The sequence below is a fragment of the Plodia interpunctella genome, chromosome 13, assembly GCF_027563975.2.
Source record: "Plodia interpunctella isolate USDA-ARS_2022_Savannah chromosome 13, ilPloInte3.2, whole genome shotgun sequence".
NCBI classification, from domain to species: domain Eukaryota; kingdom Metazoa; phylum Arthropoda; class Insecta; order Lepidoptera; family Pyralidae; genus Plodia; species Plodia interpunctella.
The window spans coordinates 9,783,593-9,802,446 of record NC_071306.1 but is presented as its reverse complement, the minus strand read 5'-3'; the positions used below and the strand labels follow the sequence as shown (position 1 = coordinate 9,802,446).

Sequence of the window (18,854 nt, the reverse complement as noted above, 5' to 3'; positions counted from 1 at the left end):
TCGATCACAGGTGGTCGTTATCACTCGACCACTACCGCGTCGTACTCGTAATTATGACCGAATGATTTCCGAGATTATGTGAACGACAATAATGTCTGGCCCAAGCATGGTGCAGTAACCTCATAACATATGTAATTGATTTATGACATTATTACGTACGTTTTGTACATTTAGCTTTTTATTTATATATTATATTTTGTGTGACAATTTTCAATAATTTTATTGGAAATACATATTTTATTTTATTTATTTATTCAAATTTTGACATTTTTAATAATGGTGTAAATTCGTCCTCCTAATTTTTAATATATATATATATATATATATATATAAGACCTATATTTGTTAATTGACGTCCTTGGAGAAAAGGCTGCGGTGAAGTTTGTTGCGCCGCTTCTTCTTCACTTGCGCTTTGGAAGCCGGCAGTAGACTTAGTTTAAGTCATTTTTTTGACGTCAATAAGTGATATATATCATCCTAAATTGAATAAAGAATTTTGAATTTGAATTTGAATTTGTCCAGAGTCCGCTGCGTTGTGATAATTGAATGATACGATGTTTGACGAGAATGTCCAAATAGTCCAATTATATGAATTGCAACTTGAATGGCCAATTACATTACCATTTACTCAAACACGCGAGCGCCGGCCGCTCACCCGCAGGGAGATCGTAATATTTAAAGATGTAAGGAATCCTATAATATATATTACAATCTCTATTCAATGTAAGTTAATTGTGTTTCACATCGATATATATATATATATTATAATCAGCACTCGGATCACAATCATAACCTGTTTTGATATACCTTTTGACTATGTACATTATGTACTTTTATATATTATTAGAAAGAAAAGTAAAAAAAAATTTTTTGTAAGAAACAATAATGGTAAGCCGATCTGGCATGATAGGGACCAACACTGTTCAAATGAGTTTCTTTCGGCATTTCTTCTCAGCAGTGGTCGTTCCGAAATGCCAGTAGTTTCTAGCTTGTGAGAAATAACTATAAATTTAAAGATTGACGAGAAAAAGTGCCTGTGAAGGTCTAATTTCTGAATAAATGATTTGAATTTGAATTTGAATTTGAATTTGAATTCCAAAGTTCATGCAAATCCATCCAGTTTTAGCGTGGAGTATACACACTCACGTCTCACACATCTTACACACGTTTTTAACCTAATATTATAAACGCGAAAGTGAATTTGTTTGTCACCGCTTCACGCTCAACCTACTTTAAATTTGGCATAGATGTAGTGTATAGCATGAAGAATCAAATTAAATTCATAATTTATTCAGAAATTATACCTTTACAGGCACTTTTTCACTTCAAATGTAATTATTATATTAAATAGTAATTTCTCACAAGCTACAAACTACCGAAAAGGACATAGGGTACTTTTCATCCCGGAAAAATAACTGTTCCCGTGGAAAAATTACGCGGGCGAAGCCGCGGACTAGTAATTGATAAAGTTGATATTTTGATGCAATTGGAATTTTTGTGAAATGGACAATTTGGTGCAATGGTCATTCTTATAATGTGACATTGAAGTGACCATTCTTATAACAGCTGGGGATAATTCGATATATTTTATTTATTTATTAAGATACACATACAGATAAATTACAATTTTGCATTTTTATACTTCAGAGCTAACATTACTGAACAAGTAAAGTGACCAAATTTAGTGTACACAGCATGATCATTTAAAATGAACCACTAACAGAACGTATAAAAACTCAGATAAATTCACATAACTAATAAAAGAAGTAAGTTGATCAAAGGAAGATGTCACAAAATAGCAGCTTGTACAGAGTATTAGAAGATAAAACAATTGTAAAGCAAATTCCAGGGGAACAGCTTAATTATAGAATTTCGGAATTGTCTGATGCTGTGGGCGATATAGTGGAGTTTATGCGACTAAAGTCCTGAAAAGCAAACTGTTGGTATTTATAATGTAAATATACCCAGATATCTGTAACTATACAGAGTTTTTGCAATAAAAATATTCGAGTTTAAGTTTGAATTGTACCACCATAACTTAAACTCGAAACCCCTGGGTTTCGTGGAAATTTCGAGATAAAATGTGCGACCTCGTACCGCGTAGTCGCTGACTTCCACAACCGTACAATTACAAACAAGTGGTTGTCGATGAATATGATATTATACATGAGTCAGATTGGTGTACAAACTCGTGTACAACGAGTACTTATCATTCGAAACAGGTTTAATTCGAACATAGGTGTAATGAAAATTACGAATACGCAAAAATATTTTTTGCGATTTAAAAAAAGCGATTTTAATTGACATGTCATATGTTCAAGATTTCAAAAATCTTTGCATTTTTGAAATCTTATACCCGCACAAGTAGCCTCCACAGTAAAAAAATAGGTATTAATTAATCACATACATAACTTAGTCATTTCGGAGACAACTAACTGTGAAGGTCGGACAAACAGACAGGCAGACAGACCGAACGAGTGATTATATAAAGGTTTTAGGATGATATGTAGGTTATTCTTTCGGAGCCCTAAAAATGTGAATCCGGTTTTTCAATACAATGTTGAAATTTTCGTATCCTATAAGAGCACTGGACCGGACAGACAGTGAGGCTCGATTCCAGAATTGTTTTCATCTCATTATTATTTTCCAAATTCCTGTGTGAAAAATACACGTGACTTGGACAACGGACTGACCACGATAAGTACCCCCGTTGTTCAAGTAACTTATTTTTTATTCATGTCAATCGATTGACTAAGTCGGCCGTGGCCAGCTGTCACTGCCATCGATTATAGCAATTTTAATCGAATGAACTTTGTGTATTTTTAATGAATTCGCTCCCCTTCAAGGGGACTACCTAGTGCCTAAGGAAGAGAAGTAGGTATTGTTTAGTTTGTTTTCTGCTACATTACATAGGTCATTACATCTCCTTATACTTCCAATAAACGTCTGTCACACGTGCAAAGCTAAACCGTTGAACCAATTTTGATGTAAGTTCAACATTTGCAGATTTTTTCAAATTTCTGCCCCCAGAGACCAGAAATGATGGTGAATGTTTGTACGACAAGTGCACCCGATACACTTTGCCGCGAGTAAAACGGCGAGCTAAACTGAGCTGTGAAAAAAACCTTCAATTTTCGAATTTCCATACCAAGTGCGATCTGATGATCCGTCAATTTGCATGGGAGAGTATGTATCGTGGTCACGATTACGACCCTCAGTAAGTGAAGTCATTTAAGGATTAGTTAAGTAATGATTAGCATAATGATTGATGGATTTTACTTTTGCAATTAAGATGCAAAAAGTGTGTAATTACGTTGTCACATTTTCTAAAGAAGTGCTGTTATTAATTATTCATTTGATGATAACAAATGGTGGCAGTACTCGTAGGCAATCATGTTTTGATAGCGCTCGTAAATTTTGTAGTGACCAGAAATAACGAGATTTTTTAGGAGAACGCATATCGTGAAATGTAATATTTCAAATTTACAAAGAACACTCCTAACTAGTCTGTCTATAAAAAGTAGAAAACGGATTTTTGATTAACTAAATTTTTTGTCATTGCAATACCAAATCTAATAATCATGACTGGTTGGTATAAACAACCAGCCAAGTGAACGCACGGCATTTGTTTTCTACTTTTTATAGACTGTATCTAAGTTTTCACATGTTACTAATGACTCGGAAGTAATAAAAATTTGCTTGATAGTACAATATATTTTCTAAATTGATTTTAAAACCTTCGCGCTTTGATTAATATATAAATAGCAACACACTAAATGACTGTATGTGTCGGGCCACGCCTATAGGATTTTGTGGGCCACGCGCATTGTTAGGGTTCTGAAGGTTTATCCTCAACACATGTTTTATGTACATCGACAGAGACCAAGTTCTGTGTAAGCTATATTTTCCACTAGCGACCAGCCCCGAATAGTATGCATGTTATATACATACCTTCCATTTGAATCACTCTATCTACTAAAAAAACCCGCATCAAAATCCGTTGCGTAGTTTTACAGGCAGACAGAGTGACAGCGAGAACTACTTTTTTATACTATGTAATGAATGACACGTTCAATAATTGTTGAAAAACTAATAAACTAAAAGTTCATTGGTGAATTTTTAAACATCACGATCTCGAGAGGGACTGACAGAAACCAAATTGATATCGTGACATAATAGTTTGGTAACTTTACATTGTTACATACATGCAGAGAGAATTTGCATGCATGCAATATTGTTATGGTGATAGTTGGAGGAAGCAACGAGGCGAAGTTAATACGTGGTACACGGTTGATAAGACATAATTTTTTCGACAATACAATTTATTAATTATTTACTTACAGCAGGGTGCTTACACTTACATTTTAAAATGTTGTTGATATTCAGAAAATATGTTTTGTACAAACTTTTATTTTATTTTTGATTTTTCTACTTTTTATCAACTTTTAACAACATTTGTTTAAAATATTCGATCCAAATTGATGATGATTAATTTTTGCAGGAAACTTTTCATTATCAATATAACTATTTCTTCATAAAATGGAGCTCTTCACGAAAACAGACATAACAATTATTAAATTGGATCAAAATGTCACCGTAGCTATTTCATATTGTTTGCAAATTTTTCATAATTTATTCATGACATTGACATACAAAATTTTGTTATGTGTACAAATTATGAAACATACTTAAATATTTCCTATGTTTAATATTAAATATGTATTGTAATTGAGTTTTTCATTCGATTACATTACGAAGACTATCATTGTTACTTGATAAACGATTTGAAAAATTGTTTAGAAAAGATGGTAGTTGGTTAACTTAAAATATCTTGTTATTTTTGAAAGAAAGATAAGAAACGTCTATTTGCTCAAATGGTACATACAGCACAAATCAAAACATATGTAATGTATTTTTTTTTTGTTACTTTATAAAAAATAAGCGCCACAAATCCATTAATACATTATAGGCTATAGGAGCCGGCAACATTAGTTGCAGCTCTTTAGAAAATATGACAACGTACGCGTAAATACATTTTTCATAAGACACAATTTTTGTAGGATTGACGTTCTTCAAGAAATCTGTACTCTGTCCAGTTGCTTATCCGTCCACCTGATAATCTGTCCAGTTGCTTATCCGTCCACCTGATAATCTCACCGTTGCTTATCCGTCCACGTGATAATCTCACAGTTGCTTATCCGTCCACTTGATAATCTGTCCAGTTGCTTATCCGTCCCTCTGATAATCTGTCCAGTTGCTTATCCATCCACTTGATAATCTGTCCAGTTGCTTATCCGTCCCTCTGATAATCTGTCCAGTTGCTTATCCATCCACTTGATAATCTGTCCAGTTGCTTATTCGTCCATCTGATAATCTGTCCAGTTGCTTATCCATCCCTCTAATAATCTGCCCAGTTGCTTATTCGTCCCTTTGATATTCTATCCAGTTGCTTATCCGTCCCTCTGATAATCTGTCGAGTTGCTTATCCGTCCCTCTGATAATCTGTCCAGTTCCTTATCCGTCCCTCTGATAATCTGTCTAGTTGGTTATCCGTCCACCTGATAATTTGTCCAGTTGTGAATCTGTTCATTTGCTACAGAGGAAAAAATTACACCCAATGTACATGTAATGTATAACTTTATTTAATTTCATCCACTTATTTCACAAAAAGCAGGACCAGATACCGAGACTACATGGACACTGAGGGAATCTCCCACAATTTAAGAGAAACGGAGTGAAGAACGAAATTCGTAAAAATCATAGCTGAAAACCATTGGTCAAAATCTATTACGAATCTTTGACGACCTCGGTGGCGAAGTGGTAAAGTGCTTCCCTCTGAACCGAGTGGTCCCGGGTTCGATCCCCGGTCGGGTCATGATGGAAAATGATCTTTTTCTGATTGGCCCGGGTCTTGGATGTTTATCTATATATGTATTTGTTATAAAATATAGTATCGTTGAGTTAGTATCCCGTAACACAAGTCTCGAACTTTGGGGCTAGCTCAATCTGTGTGATTTGTCCTAATATATTATTATATTATACATTATTACTACCTACTCATTACTCAGCGGCATTATTGTGACCACACACACTGTATATACTCTTTGATGACCCAAAACAATTACTATGTGAGTATTGCCTAAAAGGTCAGCTCGATCTAATCTAACTATACAATAATGATGGTAATTATATGAATTTATTTTGTGACTGAAAATAAATAAACTTTGAAACAGAAGTACTTAAGGACTCTGATAATGCGAGTTGTGAACATCTATTTATCCGTACCAATATTATAAAGAGAAAATATTAGTATTTTTATTATTTGTAATGAATAAACTCAAAAAATACTTGGCCGATTTTGATGACATTTGGCATAAAGATAGACGAAACCTTCAGGAGTGACAAGGTTACTTATAATCTTAGTTTTACTCAAGCGAAGCCGGGGCGAGCGTTTAGTTCATTATAAATCCGAAAATCTGCATATCACGCTTTTACGCATAAAGCACTGGGCCAATTAATTATTTTCTTCTTTTTGGAGCATATATATAAATTGGAGCATAAATAAACACTTTTTTTTTAAAGTTTTTTTTTTATTATTTTTTTCTTTTATCTATGCTTGTGACCATATTTTTACCCATAACCGGAGAGCATATAATATATGAACAGAGTTATATTTTAAAAGGAGGCGAGTGAGATTTGTCAGGATCGTGGCAAGTGGAAATGGATCCCTAGTCTCTGCCTACCCCCATAAGAAACATAATTTTTTCGTTTTTTTCTTCTACATCATTGTGTGTGACTGTTGATTGCAGCTTACAGCAGGAATTATGCCTTTTTGCACCGGTAAGTGTCGCAATTCGCAATCGCCGCCTTGACTCCATAAAAATTGCCGCAATGATCGCTTCCCATCGTCAACGACGACACATCCTGAGGATACTCCTAGGATACAAAACTCACACTATAGTTTTGTAACCCGGCAATGGACTATATGAATTATCGAATTAAAAAGTTTGTAAGAAATCCAAAAAAAGGCAGTGCCGTATCGAGACCTTAAAAGCAAAGCCGAGTTTACAGAGAGGTGTGGCGTACACTCCACCGACAAGAGCACAGCTCTTAAATAAGAAGAAGTAAGGAATCCCTGTAATATCATTAGTCAAGTGGTCTTTGTCGATTCGGGTAAATTTGTGTGAACCAATACGACGTCACTGATACGGCATTATCTATATAGATAGGTTTTTGTGGGTGTTTTCAATGTGCAGGTGGAAGGGCACGCAGGGCATGACATAGTGAGCTATGGTTTGTCAAGTTGTCAATTTTAAGTACGTCCAATTAATCACTTGATCCATTACTATTTACATGAAAGTTATAACTACCTTCTTACCTTACTCGTGTTTCACGACATACCGCCGGCGGCAGTGTCAGTGAAATTGAAAACATCCTAGCAAAAAATCAAAATGTTTGCCCGCAACTGGCTAACACAGAGGTTGTTTTGCATCTGCATAAAATAAGCTGCAATGCGGTCCGGGGTCAGATTTTCTCTCTCTCTCTCTCTTTCTCATACTCGCGTGTTCCCGGTCACATTCTGAGCTGTGACGCTAGGGTTCGGATAAAAAATCAACCATTAAATTTAGAACATTTAGGTATTATGCTTTTAAAATCGGTCTTTATCAATCCTCATTGGAGATGCTATCGCTTCCTATCAGCTGAGTCATGTGTACCTTAGTTGCCTTATACGACATCTATGGGAGGTCTTGTAGTCTTATTATAGGGCGGGACCACGCGCCACACGGGGTAAGATTTCTAAATAGCCCAATACGGGCTAAATAATCCATTTATAACAATAACTAGGTTTTGTCCGCGAATCCACCCGCGTGTTTTCCCACGGATACAGTTATTTCTTCCAATGTTTTTCTCCAAACACTGAACTATACGTATGCAAAATTTCCGGAAGATTGGTTGAATAGATAGAGCGTAAAGTCGTACCAAACAATATAGACAAACAAACTAAGTTTCCTGTCTACTATTATATAGTTAGGACGACAAAAGTACAGTGAACTTCATGTCGCGTTGCCTGCCTGGTGATCAATTCGGCGGCGGTAATAAGTAGTAATTTGGCAATGTGTATGATAATGTTGACTGTACTGAAAGGAACTTTTGAAAGCAATGCTTGGGAATTGAGGATATCCTGCAATGGAATATTCCACTTCTCTTCATAGTCGTATTCCTCACATGGCTGAGGGTCGTGATCGTTGCGTGGAATTAAACACACACAACTAATTTCTTGGCACTATTAATGGAGTGGTTTGCCATTGGTTTCTCCATTTCAAACACAAGTTGATAATTAACCAGTGTGCTGGTTTCCTCACGATGTTTTCCTTCACCGGAAGCAAGTGGTGGTCTATGAAAACTACTATACATGAGTCAGATTGTTATACAAACTCATGTGGCAAGTCTGTCTGTATGAATGCGATAAAACATAAAAACGACTGCACGGATTTTTGTACGCTTTTACCAATAGATAATGTGATTTCTTAGAAAGGTTTAAATGTATAATTTATTATGGTTTTAGCAGAGCGAAGCCGGGACGACAGCCATTACTATTATTATGAAGAGGTAAGCATTTGTGAGTTTGTATGTTTGAGGCGGGTAATCTCCGAAACTACCGAACTGATTTCAAAATTCTTTCGCCAAGGTTGCTATAGGCTATATTTGATCTCGAAATTCTCACGGGAGCGAAGTCCCGGGCAATATCTAGTAGTAACATAATAATAAAATGTCAGAAATAACCAATTTAGTAATTAAACTTATACGTATAATCGTCCGTTTATCAGAAATTAATTAGCAATGAAGTGCTTACATTAATTAAACTTAGTAGGTACAAAACGCATTAATTTAATGTGTAAATTATTGTTTCCACTCGTGACGTGCGCTTACGCAGTTTAGTATTATCTCTTCCCGTTGAAAATCCCCAAAACTCCAAATGAAGGGCATTGAATGAAATTAAAATCTTCTAGAAGTAAAAAAAATTTTTTTTTCTTCTAGAAGTAAAATATTTTTTTTAGAAATAAAAAAAAATTCTTGAAGTAAAAAAAAATGTGTGAAATACAACTATATCTGGGTATCTATCAAATCAAGTACTACCCCTCTAGATCAGCGGTTTTATATGCGACTAGAAGTTGCCCGGGGCTTCACTCCCTTAGGAATTTTGAAATAAAATTTAGGCCATAGCAATCTTGGATAATGTACCTTTCTAATGGTGAATATATTTTTTTAAATCGGTTCGGTAGTTTCGGACATTACCCGCCTCAAACATACAAACTCACAAACGCAAGCTTATCTCTTTATAATAATAGTATAGATATGTGTACGAGTAGTGATTTGACCAACTTTTAATTTTATTTTCTCATAATTATCAAATATTGACCGTATTGTCTGTATTTTCAACTTCAGTTCTGGGTGTCAAGTCTGCTAACGATTACTCAAAATCTCGTCTCAGTGGCATTTCAATAGTTATTCATGCACATAAGAACTACTGAAATTATGATTAAACGAAAGTGAATTAAAAAAGTACTTACTAGGTTTCGATAAGTTCGCAGTTGAGCAGCAGCTTCCCAGGGCCGAGCTCGACGACAGCCACCGTCTGGTCGTGGAAGTACACCATCCTCAACGTGTCATTGCCGACCCGTCTCCCCGTGTAGGGCTTCACTCCCGCCGCCGGCTCCCGGAGCTCATCGTCAGACCTGGCCCCCACACCGCCCACCAAACCCGCTAAAGACCATCCAGTGGGAAAACTAAACGTAAACGGCTTCGCACTAGCCGACGGCGGCGACGACAGAGCAATGCAGAATATAACCATTAAAGACAGCAATGATTTGATGAGCCCATCGGCCATCGGTGCACTTCTAGAAATCGCTTCGCGCGCGGACCGCACCGCGCTCAAAAATCGCCTGATTGACATTGTTGGTTTATTGTGGATTGCGTTCGTCCATTTCGCGCGCGTGCTCGGCGGGGCTCCGGCCAAGACTGAAGCGGGCCGGCTCGCGTGGTGGCCACTTTCTTCGCGTGACGTCATTTAGCGGTCAGTGTCGCGTTTTCACCAGCTGCTCTCGCGTCTCCCGGAAGGCCCGCGTGGAAGCCACCACACTTTACGGAGCAGCCGGCTGCGTATAGATTTTGCATAACTTACCCCCTTGACGCTGTCATTTTGGCGTCGCGTGTCTGAAACTTCGTGTCGCGGTTGCGGAACTTATTTCCTTTAGTTTGTGGTCGCTGCATAAACGAGATCGGTTGGCCTTTTGAGTTTGTATTCTTATCACAGATTTTAAAATATATCTGTGATTCTTATTTTACATCCTACAACTACAAATACCTACCTATACGTCTTCTTTTCACCCTCATCACATCGTCGGCCGTAAAGTCCTTATGTAAGTATGTATGCATATCTGAAATTATTTTATGACTAAAACCGGAAGAATTTTGTCACAACAAAATTCTACAGGAACAAAGCCCCAAAATAATTTTGACTTCTAGTCTTCAATTAAAGCCATATCAAATTTCAACAAAATCGACCCCAGCCGTCAAAACATAACCGACAGACTGAGTTTTAAGAAACAAGGCATGTATGTTTCCTTACGTAGTTCACAAGAAGTTAATAATAAAATGTTCGTTGCTAAATCAATAATGCAGTAGAACCTACTGACCTAAAGATAATCCAGTTACAAGCTGACACCGCGCTGATGTAACCTCATTACCCCTTCGTGGACGTCACAGTCTTATGTAACGTGACATTCTAACACAAACATATAGAAAAAGTAAATAAATTATAACCCTTAAGGGTATATGACGTGGGCGATTGCAAATATTTTCTAGCGTGAATTACTGGATGGTAAATAAGGAATAGAAAGCGTTGCCCTTTTCCCATCAGAAAAATGGTAAGGAACCGGTAGCAGCCCAGTTTCCGTTTTTCTACTTCTTCTTCTTCACTTATTGGCACGGACATTCTTAGTTGTCAGACACACATATCTTTGTAGAAATCAAGCCATCAAGACACCACGGGTTTAATCTTCTGTCAGATCAGAACCAGGCGGAAACTGCATAGCCAATATAAAACTAAAAAATATTATGGTTTGTTTAATGCCTTTACTAAACTCTTCTTTTCGAGTGTGTTAATTGGTAACACGGTGTCAGATTTTAATCAAGTCGCCTAAAAGTATCTGATATGACTTTCACATCTAGTGGCAACTAATCGCATACATACTAGTGAACTTAAACTGTCAACCAATGTGCAGGTTTCCTCTCGAGATGTTTTCCTTCACCGGAAACCGGTGGCCTATGAAAACTACTATACATGAGTCAGACCGGTATACAAACTCACGTGGCACGAGTAGAGTTCGATCCTGGAACTTTTCGATCACCGGCGCTCGTTCTTAACCACTTGACAATCACGGCTTCGATCTAATAACTATTGTTAAACTAATAAATGATAGGCTTAATTGAGGTGTTGTTAAGCTGTCATTACCGTGTCAGGTGAAACACTGCAGGCTTGCGAAAATTTGTACAAAGCGGTGAATTTCTCTATTGTGAGAAATTACCCATTTGATACTTTATTGCGTAGCAATAATACACTTTCTCTATAATTTTTATTTAAAAAACAAGTTTTATATGCTTTAATGGCATCGGAAAGCGTGGCCTCGCTGTACAATAAAGGGCCTCACGCATCGCATGTTTTTATCGGCCAGTCTCGGCGTCGCTCGGGTAAAAACATAATAAATTGTACACCTAAACTTTCCTAAGGAATCACAATATCTATTGCTAAAAACCACATGAAAACCCGTACAGTCGTTTTTGAGTTTATCGCGAATAAACAAACTGACAGACGTGACGGAGATGACTTTGTTTTAAAGGTCTTTTGTAAGGATAATAACAGCTTTGCTTCTATGGGAATTTGGGGATAAAAAGTAGCCTCTGTGCTATTTCAGGTGTAGTCTACCTGTGTAATAAATTTCATCCAAACCAGTCCAACAGAATTTGCGTGTTTTCTAGTGAGGTGAACTTTAAAATTCAAAATTCTTTATTCAATTTAGGATGATATACATCACTTATAGACGTCAAAAAATTACTTAAACTAAGTCTACTGCCGGCTTCCAAAGCGCAGGTGAAGAAGAAGCGGCGCTTTTAATTAAATTAATAAATATAGGTTTTATATTTCGCATTTATAATCATTAGCAAATACTGCCCTATCTTGTGGTCTGGTGTGTGATAGTGCACTCTACTCAGGAGGGCCTCGCGAAACGTGCCCTGCCTGCAATCAGGTTTCTAAAGTCCTACAATTCTTACTGAAATACAGGCTGAGGCCCGAAATAAGGAGACTTGCCTTATTTTTCATTAAAAAGTTAAAGCCTGACAAAGTATGTTTTGTCTCTTTCTGTAAATTTCAAACATTATAAAGTGTGATAGTGACGAAACATACTTTAAAGTACTTACCTACCTATATTTTATATTTAAAAAATGATGGGTTATAGGTTTAAAATACAAGGGCAGAGTTGGAGTAGAGGACAAACAGTTTTAAATCCATATGTACTTGTAACTATTTATAGCAGTACATTAATAAGGCCCACTTTATTCCGCTCGTCTTCTACATTGATTTTCCGCTCTGCGCCCCACTTTATCATCAGCTTTATACATGTTATATCAGAGACTGGGGATATTAAAACACAATGGTTTTGATAATCACGGATTTTCACAAAACAATAATACACTTCACGAGACAATCGTATAATTGTTTTAAAATGACATCATGTATCGATCGAGATTTAATTTGTTTTGTTTACATTTCTTCTGATAGGTATTTATGTAAAAAAATATTATTATGAGACGTTAGGTGTCCCACTGCTGAGCGAGCGGCTAGTTCTAAATAAAATTAAAAATTAATCACTCCGTTGCGTAGTTTTAAATATTTAAGTATATATAGGGACAGACAGCGGGAAGCGACTTCCGTTTAAAGTGCTTATGTAAAATTATGCAGCCCGCATTATTTACCCTGCCCAATTGCTCAGTCGTGCTCCGTCGCAGCACGTAAAATAAGATACAATACTGCGATCTACAACACAAGTTAACAAAACCAAAACCTTTCACACTTAAATTATCACATGACATAGCAAATATCTAAAAGCATTTAAGAATATAATGGATTACAATAAATTTATTTAAATGAAAAATAATTTGTAAAAAATTATATGAAGGTGGATTTGAATGTAATTTTATTTAATTTAATGAAATAATTAAAAGTTAAATATGTACATATTGCATTATGGGTCATGAAAAAAGATGCCTATGCCCGAAAACGAATATGGCAATGGCTGAAAATATAATCAAGAGTAAACAACGCCATCTAGCGTCGAGTAAAACACAATTTTTAAATCTCCTATTGATCGCTAGATGGCAGTGTATAAAAATATTAGTGTGAATGCTAAAATGTGTCATTTAGTTAAAAAATCAGCGTGGATGAATTATCAATTTTTATACATACAAAAACGCGACTAGATGATTTCGGTATCTACTACATTTGTTTGTTAGCCGGTATCATTTCGGCAGACATCGCCAAACGTTGGCAGTATCAACATACATTGCTGGTTCTAAAACGAAAAGTCAAAATACACTGCTAATCTTTTATTGTTGCACTCTGGCGTACGAATATTAAAATATAATTGTAGACATAGGAAAATAAAGACTGTCATATATCTATTCCGTTTCACTCATACAAGACAGAATAAACGGTTATTTTGTAGTCCGGTTTTAAAACGGCCCTCTCTACCGCTTCGTATGAGTCAGGCTGGATTGTTATGGAAATATTTTATCTCACAAGGATAAATACGCTAATACACAAAATAAGAAAAAATAACAAAATCGAAAAATAAACATTTAATTTTAATAAAATTATTCAATTATTTAAACGATATAAAAGAAGCAGTCAACATAAGTACAAAATATTTTGTTATACATTTTTCGTTAGACAATACACCGCACATAAATTTGATCAAAGTAAATAAGTGAAAAGTTGCCGACATATTTACCTTTAAAATTATGTGCGTGTAGATACTACAACACATATTGCCAGATACATAAATATAATTTTACAGATAAAAAATATAAAAAATTCCCGAAATCGTACTTGGTGTGGTCAAATTTAATCTATGGTTAAATTATATTATTTGAACTTTTGGCTGGACACGCTGCCGCGTGTCTTCATTTCGTAGTTTCAAAAACCTAGACTAGATTATCAGAAAATATTTTAGGTAATACATACACATCATCAACTCAATTTAATACAATTTATTGCTTACATAGAAATAGAATTATTAAATTTGATAGTAGTTAGGTTTGAAAGCTTTCGAAGCTCACATAAGCTACGTAGTTTTACAACTTAGAACACGGCTCACTGCTCCGCTGCGTTACGTTGCGTCGACGCTGAGCATTGCCACTTCGTCATTGTGCATAGAGGTTTGCCACAGACGTCCATCGTCCCACTGCAGTTGTTCCACACACTATTGCGCAACGGAGCAGTGAGGCCGGCCTCTTAGAACTAGTAAAAAAACAATATAAACATATGCTAAACAACATTGTAATAGGACTATCGACACATAAAAAGTGTCATCTGTCTGTACGTTTTTATAATTAACTTTATCAGTGGTATATGGCTTGGTACTATGGGTGTACTATTATTCAAGCTAAACAAGCTGGTCATTATAAAGCGGTATGTATATACATATTACATCTAGAGGTAGGTACGTCTCAATAAAAACAATACATTATGACATGAAATATAATTACAATGGTGCCATTACAATAATTTATACAAAATCTACAATTAAATACTTATATAAATATTGAACAGATTACCAGTACATACATATACTAGTTATATTGTTCATTAAAATGTCACAATCATATATTTTCATATTTTAATAACAAAATAATAACTTTATATTTTGTGACAATTATTGATCAGGTATATTATTTATTTTATATTAATTTAGATGAACTTTTAAAACAAGCTTCATAAATGACACTGGAAAATACAATTTCATACACAAACAACATATTACAATATGATTGAATGATATTTGTCTTTACAAAATTTTACATATACATCAGACAAATTTTTTATTGTGAACTAAATAATCTAAAAATCTATTGTTGTGTATATATACAATTTTTTTTATCAACATTTATAAAGTTTTACAAAGAGTTTCAAAGATTAGCTAACACATGCCTATAGACAAACATTTTATACATTACTGTTTCCATATGCACCATTGGCAAGAAACAAAATTAACTAAATATACTTTAATTGCAATTTTCCATGTTTTCATGTAGCAACAAGATGCATAAATTCTTTTATTCTCATTTTTGTAAACATCGAAAAAAATTGTTAAACATTTCTTATAGAAAAAATCGAATATCAAATCTCTTTAGATATCTCCCTCTCATCTGAGCGAATTTGCTTTCCTCGCCATGGAGCGTTAGCGCGCTAAATAGAAAGATAATTGATAATATTACATATTTTGCCATTTTTTTTAAATTAAATCTTTTTTAACTTAATAGCTCCAGTGTTCCCTCTTAAGTCCTTGAGTGGTGTTCTCGGCCACGTTGCCCTGAATGAAGGGCAGGCCGGTTCTGACCTTCTGCTGGTAGTCCCTGTACTGGTTCCCAAAGAAGGCCAGTAGGGTTGTCTCCTCTGCGAACACTCGCTCGCGGAAGAACACCCACGAGACTACACCGTAGAACACCATACACACTGGGTTCAGGGTTACCAACTGGTAGACAAAATATACATGATTATTTAAAATTTTTTTTTGTTGTGTGTTATATTCTATCTAACATCATCATGTACTTGTGAGCACTGGACCAACACCACTTCAAGAATAGGAAATGAGTACCTTACCTGCGTCCCAACCGACCAGTAGAACCACCCGACATAACTGGGGTGTCTGAAGAAGGAGTACACGCCGTGGGTGACCAGCTGGTGGTCCGGCTGCTTCTTATACTGCACCTGAGGGTTAAAGATTAAAGGAAACGTAATAAAGCAGCGGTTTTTCGTTATAATTCCAGCTTTGTTCCCCCACTATTGAGCATAATTTTCTCATTTTGTACCTCATATTTGACTGTCTTGTGCAGTTTTTAAAGATTTTTAAGTTGTGCAATAAGGTTTAAATAAACGAAACGTAAACGGTACGAAAACTAAAAAAAAAACAAAATAATTTGGAAAGACGATTTTTTAGTTTTCGCTAATAAACAAAAAGAAATTGGTAAAAATGTGATGGTGGCGCTAGTGTGCTGTTATGTTTTATTTCAGTTTTTCTTCTGAAACATAAACTATCACTTATATGTATTCATAGCTCATCTGAGCCAATTGACAATTGCATTTTTTTTCGTTTTAGATGCACTTTATGATTGCCACCTTGCTACCTCTTACTGGTTAATGGTTGAACCCCATAATGTCGTTTGTAGTTATTATAATTTTGTGCAATAAAGTTACTATATATATATATTGTACAATAATACTATTACCATAATGTTTCTATTTTTAAAACATCAATGTGTTAGAACTCGTAAGAAAAACCAGAGTGAGTTATTGTGAACAATTGTGTAATGTGTGTGTGAGTGTGTGTGATTCCGTTTTTGCCATTTGGTTATGAAACACTAAAAATTATACTTGTTTTATTTTTGCAGTGCCACAAGTAGCTTGATTTTGTCTAGGAAGATATAATAGCATGTCTTTATCTCTCACGAGGTAGACAAAACCAAGAATTGTGAAACCTGATTGCAATGTTGAGCTTTAGGCGAGCTTACTAACATTGTAGTTACTAATATATGTAGATCTATTGTTATCTGAGTACCTATATTTGATTATTTATTTAAAAACTTTATTGCACAAAATTATAATAACTACAAACGACATTATGGGGTTCAACCATTAACCAGTAAGAGGTAGCAAGGTGGCAATCATAAAGTGCATCTAAAACGAAAAAAAATGCAATTGTCAATTAGCTCAGATGAGTGAGAGAATAACATACCATATGGTTGAAGTTTGTGGTGGCGGTGAACATTGCGAGTTTCCGCAGGATCTCACCGACCACGCACAGGCACACGCCCACGTTCGACAGCCAGAAGTACATCTTCATGTCTGGGAAAAATTAGACAATATACTGTGAATACTTCACATTACTTTGTTTTGGTAAAAGTGTAAAAGACAATAAACTGGTTTGTTTTTCTGTTAGTACTGTAAATATGTAAATAAAGTATTTTAAGTAAACCAATAAATATTCAGACACGTCTTTATTCCTTACGAGGTAGACAGAGCCAACAGTCGAGAAAATAGAAAGCTAGATTTAGCTGGATAGACGGCTTGGAAATTAACATTAGGACTATGCTGGCTATTTATAAACACAGTTTCTACAATCTGCCTGTCTCTCTGCCAAAGAGTAGATGGCGGGATGACCTCAACTAATGTAATGAAAGAATGACCAGACTTTGCCTTGAATCAAGATGGGTGGGAGAATAAGAGACCTTTGACCAGCAGTGGGACATGTCATCAAAAGGTTTTAAAAATATGATAAATAATGTGAAAGTGATTTTGACTTGGTTTTATTAATGTTTGACACATAGATTAAAGTTGTATGATGCTATATTCATACTTACTAGGGAAAAAGTAATATTCAAGTCCAAACTCAACCCAGCTGGCTACAGCTGCTACCCAGTACTGCACACTGTGGTTCAGTATGAACGAGTCCACAGATAATGTCCGTGGGTTGGTCAGAGCAACCGTCATGAACTCCGAGAAGTGGAACCCGGAGAAGACCATCAGGTACCGCCCGAGGACTCTCCACCCATTGTCAAATGTAGCCAGGTGCAGACCGGTCGCGAAAATTGTCCCCAGAAACGTTGACCGAACTGACACCTAAAATAGAAGGCAAATAATTATAAACAATGTCATATTTGTACAATTTTAGAGCTTTTCAATTTGGTTCAACATTAAATTACTGAGCGACTAGTAATGACTCATTGCACTCATAGCTATATTAGGCATTTATATTTGGATTCCTATTGAATAGCAATTTTAAACTATTTGCTAATGCAAAACTACTTCACTTATCTACATTTTCATTAGATTTTCAAACAAAATATTTAATAAAATTTGTAGAACAGGTGCTTACCTCATACAAAAAACCTTTGAAACTGTATCTCAAAATGAAGTTAAATAAACAAAAATATAATGCTGGGCCCCAGTATTTTAATGCCCAGAGCTCAGAAGAAAAGCCCAGGGTGCTGCCTGAGAAGAAAGATGCGGAAAATATCGAAACCGAGAGAAGAAAACAGACCAAGGCTTGCTTTCCAGCAGAACACACATTTCTCAACGATGGTGTATCCATATTAATTACTAAATTTGAAATATTAAATATATTGAAAGATGCGTTCGTTATTCTACAAGAGCAATACACATTGTGATTTTAATTTTGTATAGGTAAACGATTTAAGAAAAAATGATCAGACTTCGCAATCAAAACACAAACATTCAGAATGTGGAAAATTAGAGAAAATTTATATAAATATTTTACTTTATAAACGTCAAATGTTGACGGTTAGTGACATTGACAATAGCCGGTTTTTAATATTTCATTGACTTGCTGCGCCGGTGGATATAGCTGTTGGCAATGGCAACCATTTGGCAGTCAAACATGGATTTAGTATGTACTTCGTCGGAGTACCTATTAATTCCATGTAGTCAAGACTCAAGCGCCTCGTAATATAGATTTAGAGAGGGCGCGCGGGTCCGGGTGTATACCTTATCTCTGCCG

The 18,854-nt window shown here is 35.6% G+C and overlaps 2 protein-coding genes across 2 annotated transcripts in view; both read right to left on the bottom strand.

Annotated features, from left to right (window-relative positions):
- The window catches only part of LOC128674653 (uncharacterized protein), a 34,785-nt gene extending 24,615 nt beyond the window's left edge, over positions 1-10,170 (bottom strand). The window contains exon 1 of the mRNA XM_053753375.2: positions 9,573-10,170. Within this exon, the coding sequence (XP_053609350.1) occupies positions 9,573-10,069 (497 nt within the window). The 5' untranslated portion in view covers positions 10,070-10,170. The remainder of the gene's footprint in view (positions 1-9,572) is intronic.
- A 3,732-nt stretch (positions 10,171-13,902) lies between these two features.
- On the bottom strand, positions 13,903-18,626 carry Icmt (Isoprenylcysteine carboxyl methyltransferase). The gene is made up of 5 exons (XM_053753921.2): positions 18,213-18,626; positions 17,698-17,956; positions 17,073-17,182; positions 15,941-16,048; positions 13,903-15,812 (listed from the first exon to the last, which is right to left on the bottom strand). Exons 1-5 carry the CDS (start codon positions 18,426-18,428, stop codon positions 15,594-15,596), a joined length of 912 nt encoding a protein of 303 aa, XP_053609896.1. The 5' UTR covers positions 18,429-18,626; the 3' UTR covers positions 13,903-15,593.
- Positions 18,627-18,854: the final 228 nt, after the last annotated feature.

What these genes read in the sequence shown, in the direction of transcription:
- Icmt (XM_053753921.2), bottom strand. Translation starts at nt 18,428, where the DNA reads ATGGATACACCATCGTTGAGAAATGTGTGTTCTGCTGGAAAGCAAGCC. An exon ending in TCAAAGGTTTTTTGTATGAG is followed by an intron (nt 17,957 to 18,212) that starts GTAAGCACCTGT and finishes CTTCTATTTTAG; the next exon opens with GTGTCAGTTCGGTCAACGTT. An exon ending in CCACAAACTTCAACCATATG is followed by an intron (nt 16,049 to 17,072) that starts GTATGTTATTCT and finishes TTTAACCCTCAG; the next exon opens with GTGCAGTATAAGAAGCAGCC.